This window comes from Lichenostomus cassidix, chromosome Z (assembly GCF_008360975.1).
Source record: "Lichenostomus cassidix isolate B80296 chromosome Z, HeHo_3.0, whole genome shotgun sequence".
Classification (NCBI taxonomy): domain Eukaryota; kingdom Metazoa; phylum Chordata; class Aves; order Passeriformes; family Meliphagidae; genus Lichenostomus; species Lichenostomus cassidix.
Genome location: NC_139511.1, coordinates 40804946 through 40832566, shown reverse-complemented (window position 1 = coordinate 40832566; position 27621 = coordinate 40804946). Strand labels below are relative to the sequence as shown.

At 38.6% G+C, this 27621-nt stretch overlaps 1 protein-coding gene across 1 annotated transcript in view; it reads right to left on the bottom strand.

Moving 5' to 3' along the window:
- The window catches only part of PRUNE2 (prune homolog 2 with BCH domain), a 131544-nt gene that overhangs the window by 39323 nt on the left and 64600 nt on the right, over positions 1–27621 (bottom strand). Inside the window, 3 exon segments of the mRNA XM_085043750.1 lie at positions 8712–9519; positions 9970–16474; positions 17442–17600. Coding sequence (XP_084899876.1) covers positions 8712–9519; positions 9970–16474; positions 17442–17600 — 7472 coding nt within the window.

Sequence of the window (27621 nt, the reverse complement as noted above, 5' to 3'; positions counted from 1 at the left end):
AGTATCACTTGTTGCTGCAGTAGCACTGTCATTTTCTGAATATTTGTATGGGATATGATAGGAAGTGTCTCCAGCCTTGAAGACACTACAGTGATTAAAAAAAGCTTTATCAATATTCACAGGCGCTAAATAATAAAATAATATTTTCACCTATACATCATTTCTTTTTAAGTTTGCAAGCTGCAACTTTTGCCTGAACAAAGATTGTGGCTTTGAGATTGCTTTTATTTATATGCCTTTTTGTACAGATATATTACAAGCTGTTGAATGACACTGTTCTGAATACTTTATGGAGGTGCCACAAAACTACAACAGCTTCCTTGTAGCAGGATCTTAGTTTCTAAAGTAGTGACTATATGCAAAAACTAGATTTGTCTCTAACTAAATGAATTTTCTGAAATAGTGCCCAGATTTATGCAATTAAAAAAAACAGACTCATCAAAGCCAGAAAGGAAAAGGCTATTTTATATCTTTGTCCATCCCTACCCGACATGAGATATCAGTGGAGAGCATGGCTGAGAGGAGACTCAACATAGCAGCTCTGGAAAAAAAATGTTTGGCAGGCTGAGGACTGGTGTGCATTGTTCCCTGCTCTGACCCCCACAGTTGTTTTAATGCCTCCTGACAGTGCTGCTAGAGCTGTGTGCATCCTCCCTTTCTCAAAACAGCTCTGCTTCCCATGTGTATTAATAAAGATAAATCCAGACGTGACATCTCTGCTTGCTCCTCCTTCCCACCCCCCACCCCCCCCTTAGAATAATTCTGGCTAAATGCACTAAAAAATCCTGCTTACATTTCCTTTCAGTGTTGCCCTAAGTAACCAATATTTGTACATTCTACATATTTCAATGCCTCCTGTATATCACTATCATTTATTTGCTTACCACACTTAGAACTGAAGAATATTTTCATTCCTTCGTCACAGACAGAAAAGCAAGCAAGTAACTGAATGGAGCTGAATCAAGTTCCTATAATTAAATTTAAAAAAAAATACTGCCTACACGAGCCAACTTTTGCAGTAATTCAATCTCTTACGACTGAGATTATTGCTGCATTGTTCATCAGTTAACCTTCAAAAATATATTGTTCCCTGCAATATTTTAAGAGGACACTGCACAAAATTAAAAAATCATATGCTTCAGTTGATAGGAAAAAAAAAGAAAACTATAATGCCAAGTAACCTACAATGAGAGCTGTCACAAACAGTTGAGATACCAGTAATTGAGCAATTTTAAAAGCAAGCTATATGCTGGCAATGCCCTTTCATTCCTTTTTTGCCCATCATATCCTCATAGGTAGGCAAACAAGCTGAAAATAATCCAGCACATTAGGTGACTGTGCCGTGAAGTTTTGTTTCCTAATTATAAATACCATGCCTGTGCTCAGACAAAAGAAATCCCTCTGAACTGATGTAAGCTTCTCTCATAAAGAGCTGCAACAGAATTAAAATACAGCTGCCCTGTGTTCAGTAATGAGGTCCTGAGTGCTTTGCATCATGCTGACAAACATTTACCCTTTTTCTGTCTAAAGTAACTGCAATAATAGAGCCGTTAATCAGAAAACCTTCTGCACATCTGCCTCTCAGAGCAAAGAGACACTTACCTTCCGAAGACTTCAAAAGGCCTTCCTACTGCAAAAAGGGTGAGGATGCTTCACTGCTGCACTCCAGCATCCCTCGCTCTGTAGCAGTTTACTAGGAATACAGCTCCTCCACCATTTTCTGGTCACGTGGGCAGTGGTACAGCTAAATCAGGGTGATCACCTGCCTTCACAGCTCTGTGACCAGCAGCTACTGGGCTTTGGTTACAGCCGCACTTCAACAAATGCAGAGCTGGGCTTCTGCTGTCAAAATCACTATTTATTTCACATTCCCTGTGGAGCTGCGTCAAAGCATCCCCAAACTTTGATACAGCGAGTCAGCTGCCGGTAGCAAAAAGCCTTCCTGCTGCTTCATTTCACTGCCTGAGGAAAGCTTACGATGAGACTGCATGACAGAAGTTCCTATGTATTCAACCTATCTCAGCCCTCATTCCTGTTTGCAGAAGATGGTTATAGAGCACATGCATACTTAAAAATGGTTTGCATAATTCTTTTCAGTTTGCAATTCAGCAATGGGAATGTAGGTGCAAATTCAACAAAAAAATAACAACAACCACCAGTTCAGAAGGCATGGTAGATTCTGAAAACACAAACTGTATGTGCAGCAGGAAGCAATGCCCACAGCCTGGACTCCTGGCTGTGTTTCTTAGGGAAATAAAGGATACTTCTTCCCAGGAAGCACAATCTCACAGCCTCCTTTTATAAAAGACTGTTGGGAATAGGGTCCCTAAAAAATCCAGGTTCCTTTCGAAATGCAAAACAGCTTCCAATTCTAATCCCTACAGCAAGGCAATAGAGCCGAGAGCAGCATAACCTTCAGCTGGTTTCTCTCTTCACACTGCACAGATCCTCCTAGAAAGTAAGTTACATGAGAACTGGAGAAGCTTTCACGTCAGACTGCTTAGCCATAAACAAACACAAACAAAAACCTAGCCCCATTTCCTTTTTTCAGTACCTGTCCATGCACACCTACTGTACAGTGTCAACAACAATTCAGTGGCTCCCACCTTGTTTCTCATGGTATTAGTAATTTTTTTAAATCATCACTGATATGAAAATACATTTCTAAAGAGGACAGTGCTGCAGACACATCATTTTTGATGTTTCCGTCACCTGGCTGCACATAACATTTCCAGTGGCAGAGATATTTCCAGCACTTTCACAACTGGCCAATATTTAATTAATTTAAAATCAGAAGTCCATACACCCAGAAGCTGTATCCAGGTAATAAACCTACAAAATATTTATTTACCATAGAAGTCATTAGTAGCATGGTTATGATGAAGCTGTGAACATAGTAATGTGGCAGAAAATAAGGCCTTGATCATCCACGTGCAGAGTAACATAGAATAGTTTTAAGATTTTAGGATGCTGTTGAGGAAACTTCCCTGTCCGACCACCCACGAGCCACTCTGGCAGTCACACTCACAGCACCACATCTGGTACCCAAACTCACACAGTCAGACCAGGTTTCCTTACCGGCGTGACCCCACGCTTCCCATTGCAGAGCCTCAATCCTTAAGACAATCTAATCATGGTGCATCAACAAAAGAACAGCTTGAACTGGGTCTCTCTGAGGAAGGATCCCGAACAAAGGAAACTCTGGGCTTTTATACCCTCACAGCCTGTGCATGCAAAGTCTGGGGGTCGTCCAGCAGAGTCATCAGTCCCTGCTGTGTCTTTGAGTGTCCAGTCACCTGCTGGAACAACATCTCCCTGTGCCCTTTGCGGTGCAAAGGCCGTCACCAGTTCATGGACGCCTTAACAGATGCTCTGCTGGGACCCCTTACCTCGCTGGGGCTCACTGCCAAAGTCAGGTCTGTGTCAACAGGGTTAAAGTTTCAGAGCTCATTAACACTTTAGGATGAAGTCTCATGTCATGGATAACACTGATTGGAATGTATTATATAATTAATTAGCTCAAAAACAGTGGTGCTTTTAATAGCAGAGGAGTTTTTCATTTAACCATGCTAAACCATGCTACCAAAGTCCAGGTCTTCTCGTTTTAAGAAAGTGGGTCTATCAGGCCAATCTCACAATTTAATTAAAACTTCAGTACCATTAGTAAATAATAGTAAGTAGTGGTTTTTTTCCGTTAGAAAATTGTTTTTCCATCACTGAAGTGCTGTTCTTTTCTTCTTAAAAGATTTTTATAAAGGTCTTGGTATTTGCCATGTAAATATTAAAGCTGTTTTTACAAAAATGAGATCACCAGGACCTTCCTACACACAACCTTCTCAGCTGTTGATCCTTTACTTATATGTTTGGTTTCAACCTTTAAAGCACAGTCCTTGTGTTAAGTCAAATGTCATGTTTTGTGCTGCCAAGTGGGAGATCTAAGTTCAATTCCCTTTTCAAGTCCATAATTTTGTAGTTCAGCAGGAGCTGGAAGCATAACTGAAGCAGCATGCCTGGTCCCCAGAGTGCCTGGAATTGCTTTCCAGTAAATCTGGCCAATTAATAAACAATCCTGACTGAAGTGAAAGATGGCAGCCCCACAGGTATCCAAGGAAAAAAAGGAAACAGGCATCCAAAGGGAAGTAAATGTTACTTTTTCTTACAACAGATTTTCAATCCTTTAAGCATCCTATATGTAGCACCCTGCTCTGCCCATAAAAGTGTAACGCAAACCTGGGATGCCTAACTCGCTGCCTTATTCTAGCTTTGGGATGACAGAACAGACATTTAAAAAAAATATTTGGTGAAAGCTTTGGTTACTAGAATCAATGTGAATTTTTTCCTGGATTCCAGTCTGTCAGCATTTCAATTCAGTACTGGGCATTGCTATTGACTTGAATAATTAATGACTTTGAGATTTATTTGTATTTGGCTAAGTCACAGAGACAGCAGAGTAGTTTCAGAATTCTTAATAATTTTGTAACAGTCACAGATTTTTCTTTACTTAAATTTAATTATCTTTATTCACTGGCAACCACAGGCAGTGTGATGAAAACAGGCTTTTTTATTAATATTAAACTGTATTGCTTCCCCCACTGGCAAGTTTAATAGCCAGCAGTACAGCAGTCAGGGAGCGACATTTCAGACAAAGGCAGTAGAAGAATAATCTTTTCTGAAACATCACTATACAAGTGAGCAGAAAAGAATGATTCCTGTTACTTCGAGAAAATGCTATCAAAAAAGATAATTGAAGCTTTCTTTTGAAGTCTTATTCTAGTAGGTTAAATATATTGTGGCAGTTCTTCAAAGGAAATTGTCTTCTGCTCGGTTTTGCCACCAGTTTTCTAAGCTCTCCCCCAAACCTTCCAAATATCTGTGTTCTTGTATCTACTGTTCTCACTGCTTCTTGTTCGTCAAGTCAATACATCATTTTATAGTATTTTGTTCAGCTCTTTCAAACTTTTTCTGATATGGAAAAGAATAATCCTTCCCTACAACAAAGTTAAGAGCAAGACTGATCTGGTACACCCAGCCACTAAAACACTGAGGAATGTGCTGGGTAAAAGCCAGCATAGTCATCTGCAGTGTTCTCCCTCCACATCCTGACCATTTCATCACCACCAACCTTCATACAGCTCTGTAAGGCAAGACACCTTCTACCAAGAATAAAATTACCTCCAGTCTTCATTAATTTAACTGCTGGCACACTGCCAGTCAGCAGTAGCAAAGTATTTTATCCTGCCTATCTAACATTCATACAGTGCTCCACAAATTCTTACTTATATGTAGTCACTCTCAGCTGTTCCCATATGAAATACTATATAAAAAGCTGTTTTCTTGCTGGAAAGACTGACATTAGCAATATGCTATGAATCCATTTTGTACTTTTTTATGAGGCCAAAGAAGCTCTAGGGTTTATTACTTCTGGTGTTTGTGTGTTCCTGAGACAGGTTTATATCTTTTCTCCAGTGTTTTAATGCCAGTAAGCATTGTTATTCTTCACTCCCTGCTGTGGCTTTTCCTTGAAGAAACAAAACATAGCTGCAGACTTCTTTAAAACTGACCTTGACAGCTTTGAGAGTTGTTATGTTTCACATCGGGATGAAGGGAGCAGTGACTAGCAGACATCAAGATTTTAAGGTGCCTTTTCATTCTAATCTTTGTTTACGCTTTCTGTTTCAAAACTTTAATTTCCTCTTCTATGTAACAGTCAATTTTATTAGAACAAGTGGCAGGCACCTGCTGGATGAAAGCAGAAAACAATACAAATGGCATTCTTCACAGACCCTTATTCCACTGCTGAAGGAACCTACTTCAGTACAGTACAAGTAAGAACTTTTTTTATTTCCCAAACAAAGATATATGGATATAAAAGGGAACAAAAGACATTACTACGTAAATGCCTTCACAAACTTTAGGCTATTAATTCAGTTGTTCATTGGCTGGGTTTGAGTTTGAATACCAATGATACGTTTCTTTATTCTTCAAAGATCATAGAATCATAGAATTGTTTGGATTGGATGTGACCTCAAAGATCACCTGGCTCCAACCCACCTGACAGGGGCAGTAGGCACTTTCTACTACAGCAGGTTGCTCACAGCCCCATCCAGCCTGGCATTGAACGCTTCCAGGGATGGAACATTCACAGCTATTTTGGGCAACCTGTTCCTGTGCCTCACACTAAAGAGTTTCTTTGCATCCTGCTTTGACTGAAATCTTTGGCAGACTCAGAGCCTGATGACTAGCACCATCAGGTGCCTTCCAGAAACTGTACTGCAAAAATCAGGAAAGTCTTAGTTTCTTCTCTTATGTGATGACACCAGTGATTCTTCACTAACCTCCCATAGGATGGCAGCTCTGCTGCATCACTCTGTTTTAAACTTTGTGGGCCATGAAGGGCAGTTAATTTCAGACTAAAAAGTCAAAAGCTGTATAATGAATTATGTTTGATGATGTAACTTCTGTTTTTAAAACTGTAAATTAAACACATTAAGAAAGCATTTCTATTTACACACTTCTACCATGTCAGTTGCTAGTTTTTCAGCTGTTTATGTAAGAGTGAAATGGGCATATCATACATACAGAAATCATGATTCCTGTATGTGTTTCGTCATACTATTTTTTTGGTGTGGTTTCAAAGCAATTGCTTTGCTTTCAAAGCAATCAAGGCCTCGGTGATCATGCTGTGGGCATGCACAGGGATGCATGTGTCTCTTTTCCTAACAAGTCTGAAAGTCTAACTCACCAAAGATGTAAGCTTATTACAAGTTTATTGAATATCAGCTACCAAGCAGAGGAGAAACTGATGGGAAAACGACACCACAAAAGCAATCTCTATTATATACAAAATCCTCACAGAAGAGGATTAATTAAACACTTTTAAAAACATTAATGCTGGTAAAAACTTCCATTAGATTTTACAACTTACCAAGAAAAAAAATCTAACAAGAAAACTCAAACCCAACGGGAAGTAGATTTTACTGGTTCCATACTCCCACAATTCATTCTTAATGTGGAATCAGAATAAGTTCCTCATTTTACTTCTCTGGGCTTCAGTATCAGTAAAGGACAGAAATAGCCGCTGGTGCTGACTGGAAAGACATTTAGTATTAAACAACTTCTAAATGACATAAGAAAAAAGACTAAACTAGAAGCTATAGTGACCATATATATTCTATGCCAAGAACTATTTTATCTTTTTCTTGCAGGATGGACCATATTCCATCATGCATTTAAATTTTTACTGAAAACACAAGAACACTAACACGGTCCAGTTGTGGATTCTAATGTTGGAATTAGTCTAAGCAAATACACTAAGAATAACAAATGTACTGCATGCAAAACTCCGATGTGAACTACTGTGGACTAGCACTCAGAGGTTTGCAGAAATTCCTAAAAAATAGCAGAGTTCTTCTCAAAGTGGATCCAACAATTCATAGCAATAAGATGTTAACTCCCCCCTATAAATCCATGGCCATGTGAATGTTTTTTCTAGTACAAGTGCAATTTCAAAACTCAGATTTTTTTCCTGAGGTGTCTAACTAAGAATCTTACTGCATCGAAGTAATCTCAAGTCCAAAACATGCTGGTTTACAAATCATTATAAATCAGATACCTAGAGTTTTCTTCTCTAAAAACAACATGGGAATGTATGTATGACAAGTCAAACTGCTAGGATACTGCCTGCATGTAATTAATCAGTGTGACTTAGAGAGGGTCAGCATCTGGCTGGTTTTAATTCAAAATGCTTTACGAGAGACAGAGGAATTAACAGATGACTGCTTCATGTCAGATTTGCAAGGCTGCAACTAGTCAGCAGCCCTAAACAACTCTTCCTGTTTCCCTTCCCATTTATTATTGATTGTGAGCAGAAGTGGTGAGAATTTTTTATTCAAAGATTTTTTTTTTTTACTAGAAATGTGTGGTTTGTCAAAAAAGCAGCTTTATTAATTGAAACTAGTTCTTTTTGATGAACTCCCAGTGAATCCCTGCTGGTTGCAAAAGAAGTGAAGCCAACAACAGAAGCATCCTCTCCAATACACTACAGTAAATGGAATCCAGAGGGCCACCCCTCTCTCCATCCGATGACACAGCAATAATGCTGCCAGCACAGAGGCTGCATATCCACCCAAACACAGGTCTGTACGTACTCAATCTGCCTCAATCGCCAGTTCAGTTCAAACAGTCATAAATGCTCCTCTGAGTAGAGCTTGAAAATAATCACAAGGACCACAACTTTCCCATATGTTTTTCTTTTGTCTATAAACAGCACTTTTTTCTGACTCTGGGCCTTGTCTCCCTCCTATCTTCCTTCACTTCGATCCCTCCATAATCTCATCATGGACTGGCAACACCATCAGTACCCAGGCTTTGGCCTGTAATCCTCAGCCACATCTTTAAATCTTTCAATTCAGATTTAAAGGCAGGTTATAAAATCAATGGGACTTCACAGAAGGAAGATAGATTTATTCCTTCAAGAAGGTGACCTTCAAATCAATTGCAAAACAATCCTAATTTAGCTCATATCAAGCAACCGAGAACCAAGAATCTGGTTTTAGAAAGGAAGAAACACAGTGATAGCTAAATAATGTAAATACATTGCATACTTCAGACTTGAAAGTCCTGCCAGCTACTCATAACGATGCACAATTCAATAACATAGATAACAAATGAACAGAAGACTTTTGAAAGAAAACAGATTGATTTTCACTCACCCTGATTTTTGATTCAGTTCTCTGTCATGGTTGAGAAGAACCATCTCCTCCTTAATTTCTTGTTCTGTTGCTACATTATTCCCACACGTCTGTTGAGAATTTGCTTCCCATGCACTACCACCACCAACTACGTGCAACAGAGATGTTCCTGCAATGCCCGAACTCTCATTCTCAGCAGTCAGGCTGACTGAAGGAGAACAGCCTTCATGTTCAAAAGATTTCTGAAGGGGAGTTTCTACTGTAAATTCTGTCCAAGTGTCAAGAATCAATTCCTGTTCTACAACAGCTGACAGATGTTCACCAGGATGTCTGGACCCTGATTTTGGCATCTCTGTCTTGGCAGAAATTTCTTCAGGTGATAGCTCACTTACTTCATTTTGTCCCAATATAATCCAGCCCTCATCTTGCCCACAGGTTTCTTGTGATTTTCTTTCACCATCCAGCTTTTCAGGCACAATAGAAGAACTTTTCTCTTCTAAGTGAGCAGCATCCCATCCAGTCCCACAAACAGGGTGATCTTTGCTTTCACTGGTAATGGAGGTTGGCTGAAAGGTATCCAAGGAGCTTGGTGAAAAGCCTTCATGAGACTCTTGAAATGCAAAATTAATTTTGCTTCCTTCATGGGTATAATTTGTTGCAGGTGTATTTTCTGTCTCAGTAACAAGGATGTAATCCATCTCCAGTGAAGCTGGATCTTGGAGCACCTGCATTCTCACATCTTCCTTACCCTCTGTACTTTCCAGTTCAGGGCTCTTAGGGGAATTTCTCATTGTTTTTTCCCTAGGAAGTAGCCAGTCAGCACCAGCTTCTAAAAGAACAAGCGAATAGAAACTCTTCTTAATTTTTGAATTACTGATTTAGTCACCATAATATCCTTTAATCAGTACTGTGAAATAAAGCTCTTTTCAGTTTGCTTTGCTCTGTTAATGTGTACTTGAATTTTATAACATCATCACCATCATAATTATTGTTAAAAGTTATACATTAACACTGCAATCATTCCCAAGGGACAAACAATTCAGTGTCACATAGGCTAGGCCCTGTACAAACAACAGAAATTATATTCCTACTTCAATGTTTAAAAGCTTTAGATCTGAGAGAATGACATTAGAGCTTTTTCCACAATACATGTTTTGTACATTAGGGAGACGCACAAACTCCACACATCACTCAAATCCTCCTCATTAAGCAGTAATACTACAGACACTTCTTCCTTTCTCCACCCTATGTACAAGCCCCGAAAAGCAGATTTTCTTACCATCACTTGATCTTCTATCTCCACCTGGTGGTAAGTCAGGATCGGTTGTTTCTCCGTCAGATTTTCCTGTCCAAAAATCAGAATCTGCTGGAGTTACTTCAGACGTGGAGAGCAATGGTATTGGGGTCAGATTTTCCCGAAGGCACTCTGTGGATGTTTCAGACACCTGATCTTCTGTCATTAGGATGCCTTCTGCAATTTCTGGAGGAGCTGGCAGTGGCAATCGTTTTTCCAAAGAAACACTGCCATAAAATGGCTGCTGCAACAGGAGCTCACTGTTTGCATGCTCTCTGTTGCCAGAGGGCTCAGCATCAAAAGATGCAGAGGATGGTGGAGTAAACACCTCTGGCGATTGGTCACTGGGTACTTCCTTAACCACAGGAACATAATTTTCAATTCCAGCTTCATATTCTTTTGTTGTGTCATCAAGCAGCTGATTATTTGAATCAGATTTACTGCCTTCATTACCACCAGGTAGAAAGGATTTGGGAAAGAGTGTCTGTTCATCCTCTGATTTCCCTTCTGCTGCCTCACTGCCTGGTAGTGCCAATATGTTCATTCCAGCACATGTGCCTGCCAGGACGTTAGTCACTGATGTGTTCCTGATATGTTCTATCCTGGTGTCAGATTCACCCACACATTCTTCTGACCTATCCAGCTCATCACCAGTTATTGCTGTATGGTCAGTATCAGAATATTTCACAACTTTAGCCAAGGCACTAATTTCTTTTAAGCTTTGTTCTGCCCTGTCGGGTTGATTGAGTTCCATAGGAAGCAAATGCATTTGGGAGGTTGCTATTTGAGCTGTGTCAGGTGGTGTTTCTTGATGGCTGGCATGAGTGAAACTTTCATGGGACACGTCTATCAGATCTAAGGATGTCACTTTTATAACCTCACTGGCAATCTCAGTTGACTCAACAGGGTCAAAACCCAGTTTATTTTCTAGACTGTGTTGTTCTGAAATTGCAAATTCAGAAGGTTCCTGAGGATTGGAAGAGGTAAGTTGATAGAAATCACTGTTCTTTACTGGTTCATAGTCCTGGGGGCTACCATTTTCAGAGTGTGTCTCCACCTCCTGTGTTGCTAATTCATGATTTGAATCAAAATCTGCCTCTTTACTTATATTTGACCTTGTGTGAATTGGCTGACTGTCTTTGGGCTCTGCCACAATCTGAGAAGATGGGATAGAGGCATGCTTAGCTCCATATTCCTGGCACACATCAGGACTGCTTGATGACTCCGAACCATTGTCTTGGTCACAGTGACTCAAAATATCAGGATTTTCACCATCTGATTTCAAAGTGACAATCTGCTCCGGATTAGTCCACAGGTCAGGCTGCACTGAAAACTGCTGATTACTTCCTTGTGTGTTATCCTGAACAGTATCTGGGGTAAGCCCAGTTTGGGGAACTAATATATTCTGCTCTGGACTTGACTTTTCTGTCATTTCAAAAGATAAGTTTTCTAAAGTGAAAGCACCTGACATGGAGTTAGCCACTTCTAATCTTTCAGAGGTGTCCTCCTGTTGTCCTTGAGAATTGAGGCTTGCATTTCCCTCATTGTCTTTTGGTAGATCCACAACAGTGATGGCTTGAACTGATGTATTTGGTATAGCTTGTTCCTCATCTGAAAAATAATTCTGTGGAGTCGGCTGATTTTCCTCATCTGTAGAAAATGACTGCTCTATCAGCTCCCTTTCTTCTTTATCCAGTATGAAAGAATCAAACTGTTTGAACTGTAAAGTGTCTTGATTTATCTGACCATCAGGACTATTAACAGATTGTACTAGCCCTTCATTTTCTTTTTCATCAGAGTACAGGAAGGCAGGCTGATTTTCATCATTATCTGTATCAGCGAAATGTGCTTCTGTTAGTTCTTCAACTTCTGAAAGGGAACCACAGGAGTCCTCTTTACTATTTCCTAACTGCTGTGTTACAGAGTGACTTGAAACAGAATACTGATCTTCCAATTGCTTTTCTTCGCAAGGTTGTGAACTCCATGATTCTGAACTGTTATCAGGGAAATCACATGTTCCTACTGTGGATTTTGGATCAGTTCTTAAATCAGCTTCCAGCAACATACCCCACCTATCTACAGCTTTTAAAAGATACTCTTCTTTATCACCAGCAGCAGAAGTTGATGTAGGATCTTCATTCATTTGATACAAATATGAGTCTTCCCCACTACCTGTTTTTTCACTAAAAGTACTTAACTGAGTTCTTTCCTCCAGTGTTTCACAGTGGCCTAAATACTCAGTAGTCTTATTATTGTCAATAAAGTCAGTAGTCACATCCTCCTGCAATACCTTCCTGGCTTCAATTCTTTCAGAATTTTCACTGGAGATGCCTACCAGGACCTTCTCTCCCACCTTAGTGTTTGCACTTAAATTGTCTTCATTTGCTTCAGGACTTGTTGCACTGGTCTGAACATAATCCTCTTCATTTTCAGATTCTTCGTGCTGTTTGTTTTCACACACTGAATCTTCATGAATCGCTTCTGGACATGCCTCTGAATTCTCTGAATCTTCATTCATGTCAGGACTTGATAAAGAAGACACAGTATCATCATCTACATGGGCATTCCAAAAATCTAAGCTTTTAGGAACTTTGATCTGTTTGCCACTTGTTTCAAATCCTTCTTCATATTCATTCCCAAATTCATTCTTTTTACAAGAATCTTCTAGATTCTTATTATTTTTAATCTCACACATATCCCTTGTTCTTTTGTGATGACTGGCAACTGGAAGGTCTCCCCACACATTCACAGATGCATCACTTAAATCAGGACTTGTTCCACTGGAGTGTGTATAATCATTTATTGAATTACTCCACACATTATCTTCTTCCAAATAGCTTTTGATCTGTATGTCTTTTGAAAGACTGCTTGTGGTATTTGCTATTTCAAGGACTTCGCTTGCCTCAGGACTTGTTCCAGGAGACTGCAAATCTTCACATGGCTGTGAATCCCAAGCAGTTTGGGGAAAACTGTCATTAAGCACTGCAAATGGCTCTGCACAAAGATTATTAGCAGGTTCTAAATTCTCAGAATTTTCATTTCTCCCAGAACCTATTTGAAGTGAAAATGAATTTTCCACGACAGACATATACGTAATGTCAGGAACACTAACAAATCCAGAAGGACTACTCTTAAACTCTGTGAAAAAATTTTCATCGGTCCTCATCAGTTCTGAGCTATTTTTATAAGGTACTAACTCAGAATTACAAATGCCTGGATGGTCAGGAGTCACTTCATGTAAGCATTCTTTCCCTTCTCCCAGAGGTTCTTGTGGTTTATCCATCAAAAGAATTGATGTGGCTTGGTCACAACCATTCTTTCCAGAATCATCCCAGATGCCTGAGCTGCCAGGCATTTTAGAAGAGTTATTTTCAGGATTATCACTACCCTTATCAGAACTTTCAGAAATACTTTCCATCCTGGATCTTGTTGCATCCTCTATGACTGTAGCCTCTTTTTCAGCTCCCTCAGAAAGCAGCTGTGGCATTTCAGTATAATTGCAATTTTGTGGTAAAGGGTCATCAAAAAATTCGTAATTTCTGCCTCCTTCAGAAATACTTGAAGAAGATTTTAAACTATTCTGCAACACATCATTCCTGTCTTCCTGACTAACTGGATTGCTTTTATTGGAAAATGGCTCATTCTCTGTGATTAACACTTCCAAACTAACATTATTTCTCATTTTTTCTGGGGAGGTGGAAACTTCAGTTGTTGACTCATTTTCTTCCAAATTTGTTTTACCTGAAGATTCATTGTCCTCTTGCACTGGTTTATTACAAATGCAATCAATCATCTGCTGTCTAGTTGTCTCATGTGTTCTCTGACATTCTTTTCCTTCCTGAGAGATGACAATGGCATTATCCCAGCCTTCCTCACAACCCTGCTTACTCTGTAAACCCCATGAGTTCAGCAGCTGCACTGAATCCTGACTATCCAGCTCTCCATCAACACCAGCAGTGTTTTGTGCTGTATTCTTACTAAGTATGTCACTTCCTAAGTCACATATTTTAAGATCCAAACCATTCTCAGTGTCTGAAGTTGGCGTAGAGGCATCTGTATTTTCTATAGGAACACTGCTCACTGTTTCTGCTTTGTCAGTTGGTGTCTGTCTAATATTTAATTCATTCTGTGACGGTGATAAGTCATTCACTGTTTGATTATATGCCAGTGTCACTCCTCTCTTTTCAGACACAGGACAATTATTTTCACTGGTATATGTATCATTTGAAAAATGTAGATTAGCTATTTGTTCTGAACTAACAAAAGGTTTAACAGAGGCAGAAAGAAGAGTAATTTCAGAATTTCTTTCTTGTAACTGGGTGATGTTATTTAGGGGAGTGTTCCAGATATCTGTATTTCTAGTGCTTAGAACAGGCACATTGTTAGGAGATAACGGTTCCTCACTTGATTTTTCAAGTGAGGACTCAAGTGTTGACTCAGCCAAATTTGTGTTAGTGAATTCACCAGTAACTGTTTCTTCACCGAAATCCTTGTCCTCATTTTCATCTTCCACATATGTAGGTGATATGTATGAATCAGATGTTGAGTAATTGGTGTCTGGTGGAGAAACAACTAAATCTTCTGCTATATTTGAGGAACTAAGATCTGAGTTTTTGTATAAGAAGTTATCCTCCCATGGCATCACTACTTCTGTTACTTCTTTCCTGATGTTTTTATCATACATATTCCAGCTATCTATATTTTCAAATTGTTTTGGCCTACATTTAGGGTCACCAAACACAGATTTTTCCCCTGTGTTCAGCTTCGAAATATTTTGCATATTGTTGAAAACAGAATTTGTGTTTTCAGATTTTCCATGGTCTTCTACTAAATAGTATCTTCCTTCATCCCAGGCTTCTGGATTTTCAGTCTTGTTGTCCACTGTGATTTCTGAAGAATCTGATAAACCAGTTTTTGATATGGCCCATTCCTCAGGAATATTCACTGATTTTAATTCTCTATCCAGTTTAGGCATATTCCACACATTTTCTGAGGATCTATCAGCATCTCCTTCATCAAACTCAGCCCAGATTTTGTAAGAATCTCCAGCTAGCTGACTGCCTTTTCCTTCACCACTACATCATGCATCTGGCATCATAGGTGTTGGCTGGCTGACCTTCCACAGGTCTGAAAAGCTCTCTGGTTTTTGCTTTGTCTCATCTAAAGAAGCAGTTTGCAAACACGAATGTTCACTGTTTTTCTCTTTATTCTCATGGTTCCAATTATCTTTTTTAAACTGATTATCCCACAGACCGGCACTCATATATTCCATTTGCTTTGGCTGTTTTTGGAGGAACACAGAATCTGAGGCTCTTCTATCAGTATGTTCTCGTAGGAAGGGACTTTCTTTAGAATCCTTCCATAAGACAGGACTCTGAAACACAGATTCCTGCTCACTTGAACTCCATGCATCAGCATTTCTGGAATCAAAGTCAAAGCCATCCCACCAGCTCCCATATCTAACACGAGACTGAGAGTAATTTGTGCCATCTATTTCATTGATTTTTTTAATGACATCTTGTGGGAAAATTAAAGGCTGCCCATTATCTAATGGTGAAGTATCTACAAGACTATTCATAGGAGTTGGTGGAATTCTTGAATCAGCAGATTTCAACATTTCTGGTGAAGAAGAATCACCTTCAACTAAATCAATCAAACTTGAAGTTTTCTTACACATTTCTCCTCGATTCTCATCAAATTCAGCCAGATTGTCTTCTTCAATTTTTGTCCCAAGTAAGTCAGTTGAATAATTTGCTGTATCATTTTCTAACAGGTTTGCCTCATCAAGTTCTTTCTTCAGAGTGAGCTGATGCCCTTCTGATGAGTCACTATTGAGGAAATAGTCATCTGCTGGGGAACAATCAACAGAGCGAGAAGAGGACTCAGATGGTGCCATAACCATCGGTGCTAGATCAAAATTGAAAAGATCGAAGTTATCGCTATTGTTTCCTGACTGAGGCTTTTGTTCTTCAGCTCTTGCTCCTTCAGGAATAGGGCTATAGGAATCAAAACCAGGCAGAAGACTGTGATGGGAAGCAGCACCTTCTGCAACAGGGCTATCATCACTGAGAAAAACAGAACTCTCCTTGGAAGACCGGCTGCTTCTAATGGTAGCCAAGCCACTGTCTGGGCTCACAAGGTCTACATTAACATCAATGTGGGCTTGCATAGACCCATTTAGATCTTGAGGATTTTCTGTAAAATTGGCAGAACTGGGCTGTGGTTCTACATCAGAACCATATAACTCCATAATACCAGAGGATCCTTGTGAAAGCGGAGCACTTCCAGCCACAGCTTCAGTAGAAGAAGTTCTACTGTTTGATACCATTTCTGGTTGCCTTCTATTTATAACTTCCTTAATTAGAAGAAAAATTTGATCACAGGTCACCGAAGAATTTTCTTGATGATAAATGAGAATTTCGTCACATTCACATTCTAGAGGATCCAGCTCCAAACAAGGATTCTGACATTCTTCTAATTCACAGCAGATCTGTTGAAAAACAGGGTATTTCAGAAGGCACTGCAGTTATGAGCATAAAGGCACATATTAACTATTACATCATGTAATACAGCCATACCTATCTGTTCCTATTACCCTATTGCTTGGCCATTTTGCTCTAGCATCCTTATTATTATCCCCAAATAGATGACGTATTACAACAGAAGATCAAGACAAAATATGTGTTAGATGATTGGTCAGAAATTATACCATTTGACTTTTCAGTTCACTTCTTGTTAATAACAGAAAATCCAAATAAATGTTTGGTTGTTCCCTGAGGAAATCTGAGTAAAATTTATGTTATTGTACATTAGAAATGTATTTCTAGAGTGGGATAATTATATTAATAAAATAAATGCACTTATATTGACCACAGTCATTTAGCCACATGTCCCTAAAATTAGAAGGTTTCAAGACTGAGAAAAAGGTTCAAAAAGTTGCCACTGAGATGGTTTCTTTCATCTGGGTATAAATATAGTTTAAAAAACAGATAGCACCTGGCTCTGGATAAATGTACACAATAGTAATACTTTGTTGTGATTTCAGAGCTTGAACTCTTTAGGAATAACATATACATATGTAAATTCTGGTCATTACATTTACAATGTGTTCACTTATCACTCATTGCCAGACACATTTGTGCAGACCACAATACAAATCTAGGCCAAAACTAGTGGGGAAAAAAATCTTTTTAACTGAATTGAAAAATCTTGTTTCTTTCAGTATTTATAATAACCTTTTTTATATTAGTTTGGTTTGAAGCAATAATAAATATCACATTCTTTCATTTTGTATCATATTAATAATGCAGCCATTTCAAATAGCTGCTCAGTTGTTGGTGAGCTGTTGCTACATTTTGACCTCACTTAATTAATCAACACCTTCGCACAGACTACTTTAAAAAAAAAAACCAACTCTTTTCCAGGAGAAACATCTGCTTCTTTTTCCAGGCACTTACTTGATTGCCTAGCTCTACATTTTCGGAGTATACTGCTATTTGTTGATTTGTTTGCTTCTCATCTGACAAACAGTTGGCCAAAATGACAAGTACATCAAACCCGTATTTATCTAGGAATGCTTTCAGATCACCAATGAGACTCCTGTGCAACACGCAGTCCTGAAAAACATTAAGAAATTAAAAGAAATGTCAGCAACTTTTCTTGTTCTTTTCATTCAAATCTGTCACAAAAATAGCCGTAAATGTTAAAAACCATCAGCAGCTGTTACAGGCAATAGAATTCCATTTCATTTGTCAAAACAACTATGTGCCTAATAAAAATCAAGAACCAGTCCCATAGAACAGTAATAGAAGAACACTGAAATACTAAATGCAGCTTCTGCATTCTTGAATCTGCTGGTGAAATGTAATTCTTACTTGTTCCTGCTACCTGCTTTTGCAATGTTGCTTAGAAGCACTCCAAGCTCTAGGTCAGTGTATCGCCATGATAAAGAAATTGGACAAATGGGGTAGGAGACCTGCATGGATGAGCATGGAACTCCTAGTAAATCTCAAACTCAAGAAAAATATATTGGATGTGGAAGAAGGGACAGGCCACATGCCAGGACAATGAGAACATCACCAGAGTTAGAGGGATACAATGAGGAAGGCCAAGGCCCACTTGGAAATCAGTCCAGCAAGAGATATCAAGGACAACAAGAAGGGCTGCTAGAAGTTTATCAGCAGCAAAGGAAAGATCAGGGAAAATGCAGGGCCACTGCTGAATTAGAGGTGTATTCTGGTGATGGAAGACACAGAGAAGGCAGAATTACTGAATGCCTTCCTTGCCTGTCTTTACTGCTGAGACTGGCCCTCAGGAGTCCCAGATCTCAAATGTAAGAGAGGAAGGCTGAAGAAAGAATAACTTCCCCTTGGCTGCTGAGGATTGTGGTAGAGATATCTGTGGGCTCTGGTGAGATGCACCCATGGATTCTGAGGGAGCTGGCAGACATTGTTACTCTGCTGCTCTCCATCATCTTTGAAAAAACATGGAGAATGGGAGAAGTGCCTGATGACTCAAGGAAGGCCAAGGTCACTCCCATCTTCAAAAGTGGCAAGGAGACCGGGGAAACTACCAGCCAGCCAGCTTCATCTCAGTTCCTGGAAAAGTGATGGAACGGATCATTCTGGAGGTCATCAAAACGCATACAGAAGACAAGAAGGTCATCAGAAGTACAGGAGTAGTCAGGATGGATTCACCAAAGGGAAATCATGCTGGAGCAATCTCATAGACTTCTACGATGGCATGGCAGGATGGATTGACAAGGGGAGAGCAGTGGATGTTGTCTGCCTCAGCTTCAGCAAGGCTTTTGACATTGTCTCCCATAACATCCTCATAGGTGAGCTCAGGAAATGTGGGTTAGATGAAAGGACAGTCAGGTGGATCAAAAACTGGCTGAAGGCAGAGCTCAGAGTGTCATGGTCAGTGGAGCAGAGTCCAGCTGGAAGCCTGCAGTCAGTGGTGTTCCCAAGGGATCACTACTGGGTCCAGTCTCATTCAACTTGTTTGTCATGACCTGGAGGAAGGGATCAAACACACTCTCAGCAAGTTTGCTGGTGACACTAAACTGGGGGAGTGGCTGATCCACCTGAAGGCTGTGCTGCCATTCTGTGGGACTTTGATCAGCCGGAGGGTTGGGCAGAGAGAAACCTAATGAGGTTCAGCAAGGGCAAGTGTTGGGCCTGCAGCTGGGGAGGAACAGCCCCAAGTGCCAGCACAGTGCAGCTCTGTGAAGAAGGACCTGGAACTTGGTGGATCACAAGCTGTCCAAGAGCTGTCAGTGCCCTTGAGGCCAGGAGGGCCAGTGGTGTCCTGGGGTGCATCAGGAAAAGTGTGGCCAGCAGGTCAAGATGAGTGATCCTCCCCTCTACTTGGCCCTAGTGAGGCACATCTGGAGTGCTGTGTCCAGTTCTGGGCTCCTCAGCACAAGAGAGACCAGGAGCTGCTGGAGAGGGTCCAGTGGAGGACCACAAGGATGATCAGGGGCCTGGAGCATCTCTCTCATGAGGAGAGGCTGTGGGAGCTGGGCCTGGTTAGACTGGAGAAGAGATGACTGAGAGGGGATCTCCTCAATACATAGAAATATCTCAAAGGCAGGTGTCAGGAGGATGGGGCCAGACTCTTCTCAGTGCTGCCCAATGTCAGGACAAGGAGTAATGGCCATAAACTAAAACACAAGCATTTTCACAACAACAGGAGGAAGAACTTCTCTACACTGAGGGTGGCAGAGCACTGGAACAGGCTGCCTGGGGAGGTTGTGGAATTTTCCTCTCTGGAGACATTCAAAAAACCCACCTGGACATGTTCCTGTGTCAGCTGCTCCAAGTGACTCTGCCTTGACAAGGGGGTTGGACTGGATGATCTCCAGAGGCCCTTTCCATCCCTAACAATTCCGTAATTCTGTGATACTGGGCTATTGCTATTTTTTGAATAAACAACCTTTTCTTGGTTAGAAAAAGAAAAATATTTTATGAAATCTGTCATGTCAATATGTAATCTAAAATAATAGATGTTAAAATAATAGTGTTAAGACGTAAAATTCAGCACACAAAAGCAAATCTACAAGCTAACTTAATTAGCCCTTCATATGTGTCCATGATGATATCACGCAACTGTAACACACAATTATCACAGATTATTCCTATAGGTTCCCTTGTTCATCCTCTTTGAATTCTGTGCAAACCTGAAAAAAAAACCCACACACACACAGACACAAAAAAATAAGGACTGAGGCAAACTATTTTTACACTCCTTGTATAAAAAAAAATTGCCTCCTTTCACACACACTGCACACCAACTACACAGGAGGTAAACTTTTGTTTCCTATTCTCATCAATGCCTGGACCAGACCAGTTACCTAAAACTTGAAACATAAACCATAAATCCACCTTTCTCAACTGTGATCATAATGCACGAAGTATATATGTCTCTCTTCAGCCCTCATTTCTGGTAACTACCGGTGAACAAAGACTTAGAAATTTTTTTTCCTTTATGTTTTTGCTGTTTGTATTTGAGATTTTTTTTTGTTATCTTCTAGCCAAGAGTTCTTTTGATGCTGCCAAGCTACACTGGCCTTGAATAAACAGCAGTTCATCATGAGAACACAGCAGAACTGTATGTGCAGATTGGCATGTTATTCCCCTGCATCTGTCTCCTACCTAATAAATTACTGTTTTGGTTACAAATATATAAATACTATTTATTAATCTACTCAAATGTGTCCACAAAATGCCTCTCCTCCCTGTAAGTTGAACTTAAAAGAAAAAAATCTGTTTGTCAAATTCTTTGGAAGTGGATTCATTTCTGTGACTGGAGACGACGTTCCACTCTAAGGTTTTCATAGCACCTAAAAATGAGGTTTATGTGAAATTCACACAGATTAATGCACAGTCAGCTGCCAGTTTACTGGACACTCAGTGGACACTCAGATGTGAAATTTGAATAGGGGGTTACGGTGAGGAATTACCGTAATTAAGCTTTGAATGTTCAAATCAGTAAAACCTTTTTCTGAAGACACAAGTATTGGGTAGATGAGAAACAATACCAAAATGTCCTTAAGGATGAAGAAATCACCTCAGTTATCCCATTCCTAACTGCAGCTGGAACAATTAAAATATTCAAATAAAAAATCTGATCTAGAGCAGATTCAAAACCATCTGAAAATCCCTGGTTAACTCCCCTAAATACCCCTGAAGTTTACTGTTTTAAACTAGTACCAACAACAAAATTCAGATATTCCCATCACAAGCATTCAAGCATTCAAGTAAATAATGACAGTTGCAAACCAGTCTTAAAATCTACCAAAGACAATATATTGAAAGATTTGGTAGATATAAGGATTCTTCCACAAACTGCTCACCTAAATAAACAGCCAGAAAGTTGCACATATTATATAAATGCTTACAAAAACCAAAACATTGTATTCAGAAATTAAAAAATGCAAATAATTTCAACAGCTAAGCTGGTACATCCCAAATTAATTAGAAGCACGTAAAATATGCTGTTGATGAATTAGTATAGCATGAAATATACTGACACTGTTAAACCATGACAAAGGTCTGTCAACTTGTCATTCTTATATGCTCCTTTTCTTTACTAGCATGTGTGGGCTTAAGCATTAACTAATATATTTACACAGTATACAGCAGGTAAATCGCATATGAAACATTCTTAGTTGTTACAATACCATCTAAGTAACTTATAAACAAAAAGATTGTAAGCATGCTTGAAATGTACATACTTAAAATAAATAGAATCTAGCAGTAAATATATTTTGCAGAGTTAACAGCAATATAACTACTGGAGTCATTTAGTGTCATAACTTGTGTAAAAAAATTGTGCTTTTGTTTTGTCTAATACATATAAATTGCTTCTGCTGTAACATAGCAATATGACAAACATTCTGAAATTTATAAATATTTTTCTTATCAGTTAAGTACGCAGAACAAGAAAGCTGAAGAAATCCAAAGACTTTTGAAGGATTTTTGAATATGACCTGTTCAGTTATTATGTACTTCTGTTGAGAAATATCATTTTATATCGGTTGTATATTGCTGTGAAACTGCTTTATCTGAAACTCTATTTTCTTTCTTGATTCTCAGGAATCTCTTTTTTAAATTTAACAGTTAACATAACTATAAACATGGACAATCTGTTAAAAGAGGCAAAATAGCCAAGAAATAGCTGAAGAGAATCTGTAACTTCTCTGTCTCTTGAAACAGTGATTCATGAAGTCAACAGCCAATTACCCAAGTGATCACTGCAAGTGTACATTACACACACTTCTGACTCTTCTAAGCTAACTGTGTCAATATTAACCTGACCAAATTAAGAACAAACTGTCTCTTTTGTTCTTAACACTTCTCACATGGAGAGCACAATATGGCTTTTGTCAGAGGTGCTCCATCATTTTGGCTCAAGGAAACTGTCAGTACAGTTTGGGATTCGTTATTCATGGGCAGATACCCTGATGGGTCTAATGAAGCCTTTCTGCTGACAACTCATTTGCTAAAAATACCCAACCGTCACAAAATATAAATGAGGAATATTGTATCCCATTACAATTTTCACAACTGATGCAATTATCACAATACAGAAGTCATATACACTGCTCCATACTGCATTCTCTTAATATTTCATGGTTGGTACTTCTGAATTCCAGTTTATTTCTATGTGATCACTGATAAAACTTTATGACATACTTAAATTGCAATATAATAGGGTAAACACCAATGATATAGCACACACGCAGAGCTAACAGTCTGTGTGCCATTTGTTGTAAATCCAGCTAATTACTAGAAGCCCCCTCCTTTATTAAAAAAAAAATAAATTAAAAGGCAAGGCAAAAAAGTGAAGAAAAATATTCCATGTTTTATAAAAAGTTTTCATGTAAAGATCACTTTACTTTCAGGTAAAGGTCATTAAAAATTAAAAGAACAGTATAAACAGTAGATGTTTACAAGACTCCAGAAACATGAACAAGCATATTTGTTGTTTTACCCCTTTTTTCCTCTATCAACACCACTGGTGAAAATGCTCTATTAAGAAATCACTATCTTTTCTGTAAGGAAAGATTGCATTTTTCTACTGCGCATTTCAGTGTATCAAACAGCAGCTCTTCTGCACTGATATTTATCAGTCTTCTGGAAAGAACAAAAATAGCAGTAAATTCTCCTTTGTTTATGATTAAAGTTTCCAAAGAGAAAAGGTATTATGTCCTAAGCTAAAGAATAAGAGAATGGGCATCTCTGAGCTTTGTTATCTTGCTCTGTGACAACCCCAGTCACACCTCACATTTAACTGTAGGCATTCCAAATTTAAGTAGGAAAGAATTTTGTATTGGAAATACTACAGCATTGTGGAATGATCATATAAAGTAATTAGATGAATGCCTGTTTAGCCCTCATCTCATACCCCTTAGTACTCGTGATAGTTCTGCTTTTACAGTCTATTATTTCACTTAAATGCTGAGTAACTAAAAAAAAAAAAGGCAAATAAAAAAGGATTTCTCTTTAATAAAAAAGGTAAGCATGCTTTGTTCAATGAAGGCATGTATGGCTAGGTTCGTACTGGAAACAGTGCCTTTTCTATAGCATTGGTGCATTTTATCACAATGCTTAACAATGATTCATTCTTTATGAATTCAGATTGCAGCTAAACTGGTTTTACTTGCATTCAATACATGTACAAATTCTGTTTATTCAGATTCAGGCTTGTCCATTTTAACCTGTGTTTATGTAGGACTTATAAAGATTTCCATATTTTCTGTGTATTAGCTCAGTGCATGATTTCCACTGTAAAGCCTCAATTAATTCATAAAACTTGAGCTAGAAAAATTTTGCTCAGGTAAACTGCCAATCTGCAGTTTCATTATTCCTCATTTATAAAAACTAGCTGAGACTGCTCTGAAATTAGCAGCATGTTCATGTATCCTAAAAGACATTGTGATATACATGTAACATAAGGATATCATCATGGCCCATTTGGCTTAGAACATTTTTCCTGCAGTTGGAATAACTCCCTTCAGTGTCCACCACTGCCACCCACCTGATGAACACAAATTCTTAACCATAAGCAAGGCAGCCTCTCCTGAGTGCTGAGGGGTACAACTAACTCTCTGGAACACAGCAGTCAAAAATGCTCCCCAATGTTGGTGGGGCTTGTGCACAGGTACTCAAAAAATGCAGGAGATCAGAAGGGCTGGAGATGAAGCCCTGTTAAGGTACTGCCACTACTGCACAAAATAAACATTGAAAGCACAGCCTAAAGACATTAACAAACATAGGTAATGGTCTGCATACTGCTGTGGTGTGCACTGAAATGACATAATAATATTAGATTGCTGTGACAAAAATATCTAGAAGAAAAAATGTTTTACAGCAGCACAGGAATCCAAGAACATCAAAGTATATCATGTAGTCTGGTAATAAAGAGATGACAATGCTTATTTATTTCCATCTCTAAGGGAAGAAATTCAAAGTGCTTGTAAACTTGTCTCACTGTTAGAGGATGTTTTCTGTCATAGGAAAACCATGACTGATCAAGATAAAGCAGTCAATTTTGAACATTTCTAGCAGTTGAGGGGTAAGTAGTTTGGAGTTGCTAAAAATGCAAAATACATTCAAATATATAGATGTAATTTTCAAGTTTAAAGGCTTAAATGACACCTCCTTTTTCAAATGTGTCTTTAAAACTCTGCCTCTGTAAAATAATTAAAGGGACAAACTAGAAAACTTGCAATCATAGCAGTATGACTTTTGCTCCAAGCAGAGAAGTACAGAGAAATGTACTATATTGAAATGTATTCCAGGTAATTTTAAACATTTAAGGAAGTATGCACATGCGTTTTTGGACAAAAGTACATGGACAGGAAAGTCTCTTATTTTGAAACCACTGGTATCCAAAGCCTAACAGCAAAGGAACTGCTTATGCACGGTACTTACAAGCAAGTTATCACCTGTAGAAAATATGCATGAAATATGTACAAAATTAAAAGGAAATACCTCCATACTGAAGTACAGCATAGTTTATACAATCTCATAATTATTTACCTCAAAAACTAATAGGAGAGAAAGAAGCACTCTTTTTTATTAATCAATAGGCCATGTGGATATAGCCTACAATACAATTTTTTACTCTCCTTTATATTATTCTGTTTTCATATTCAAGAATAAAAATTTCCATCTGATTTTTCCATAGCTTGCAAAACAATTAAAAAAACACTGAAAAAGGCACAACCTACCACTTCAGTTACAAGGTTCATTTAGTCACATACAATATTTGATTTCACTGTTGACTGATTAGCAAGCGGTAACAAGCAAAAGGCTGACTTGACAGAGTGATGAATTAAAACATAAGAAACATCACAACTACACATATACTGACCAGGAGCTGTCTCTTTTAGCCAGCTAAGGTCTCAGGTGTAAGGTTATACGTAATAATTCATACCTTACAAAATAATCCCCATGCAAACATGATAATGCAAAAACACGTTTCTGGCTGTCAAGAAAATTTCTGGCAAAATTAATCAACCATTCATCCATTCAGGCTCTTTGCATATCCTTTTGTCAAAGAGGGAATACTGAGAGATTTCTTTCCTCTTCCACGCGCTCATTGCAATGGTTTGTAAAATCCATCAAGCCTGAGTTGATTTATTGAACTGTCTCTCAGCTCAGCAGTATAACTATAGCAAATGAACTGGTAACTTCTTAAAAAACAGCAGTGATTCAACAATATCTGGTTTATTTGATTCCTTCTAACTTCAGATCAGCCTTTAATTTCTTAAAGGCACTGCCTTGCATTCTTTAGAAGTTCTATCTGCAATTTTATACCAGCATATTTTGTTTCTATTGCCCCCCATTTTTTGGCATTATGTTTTGACATTTGACAAAAGCATCTTTATTTGTAACTGGTGTTAGAATCTACCTAAATCTTCACATCTTCACACTAGCCAGTACACTTCTATTGTTACTCAATAGAGCTTTCAAATTTAAATACAATAATGCTGTCTACTATTATGTGAACCATCTTACTCATTACGCTATGAATACTGAAAACTAATTACCCCCACCTATTTCTTTAATTACACAGACAACTTTGCATGCATATTCAACTATTTTTGTATTTATCCATTCCCATCCCTAGTAATGAGAATGGTTAAAAAAAGTAGTTAAGGCACAAAAGACAAGAGATATGCCAAGCCATTTGAAGCACTGTTTAAACATGGATTTTATTGCTAAGCATCGTCCATTGAACCCCATGAAGCACATTCATCACTCACCAGCTTTGCATTTTTCTTCATAAAGATATATGACCTTTGCCTATTAGATTTCATTAGCAGGGCACCATACAAGGCTCGTCTGCAGATGACAGGATAGAAAGCTAAACAACCTCGCCTGAAGGATTTGTGAGAACAAGCCCATCTTCAATCTTTGTCCCTGGGAGGCACTTCTAACACCTGCCAACCACAGCACTATCATCAGAAAAACATTTAGAGATTTATCTTCAGGCTGGTGATTATAAGAGATAATTTGTTTGGAGTATGGATAAAGTTGGTCTAGCATAAACAAACTACAAACTCAAATTATACGACGAACCTCATTAACTATTGATTTAACCACTGCAAATCCATGAACAAATGTTGTATCAAAACACTAATTCTTCATGAAGATATAATCAAAGGAAAAAAAACATAATGCCAAGGCAGGATGGCAGGCTATTCTTACTGCACTTTTAATGCTTGCAGTTTAAATGAAGACTAGCTTTGTCATAACAATGACAACATTATATTACTGTCATTTTTCCTTAACATGGAGTTTTGTTTGGAAAAAGTGCTATATCTTTTCATTTGCTGCCACTATAGAGGGATGAAACAGTGCTTCCTCTCCTATTTTCAGGAACACTTCTTTTGTTTGGAGATGGCAAGACTAGATGTACCATTAAAAACACTTTAAATAGCAAGAAGCCAGCAGTATTATAAATGGATGCCATCACAGGCAGACAGTCTGAAAAAGTACGTATTCACTGATACCTTCTATATTACAGATATCACACATATCCCATGTTCCATAACAGGAAACTTTCTCCTTATCTTTGAAAATTACTTTCACTCAAGCTAATAATAAACCCTCAGTCTTCAGCCAATGGTATATTTAGAAACAATACAGTTGCAATAGTCTTGAGGTCTTTTTTTGAGGGGGAAAGGCTGGGGTGTTTTTTCCTTTTTTCTAACACAATGGAATCCAGGCCTGTTCCCTCTTCCGTAAAAGAGAGAAAAAATGCTGCCAGACTTCCTGTTGCAACCCGGAGAGAAGAGCCAGAAAATGTTTCCACCTGATATTGTTGGGATATGGCCCTGGAGAGTTCCATTGCACCACTGTCTCTGACAGCAACCCTATTCCTTAACACCACTGTACTGAGAGCTCAATTGGGTATAGAAAGAGAAGGAAATCCACAGTATGTCCTCCACTGTGGCATCCAAAACTAATTATTCCGTGTGACTTGCACTTAACAAAATAGCAACATTTTTAACACTACTATTACTCTAGAAACAGCAAAAATATTTTGGAGGGACCTCAAAAAATTCCAGGTAAAACACTCAAAAGGAAGAGAAGAAACTGGAAATATTTTTGTGGGATGACA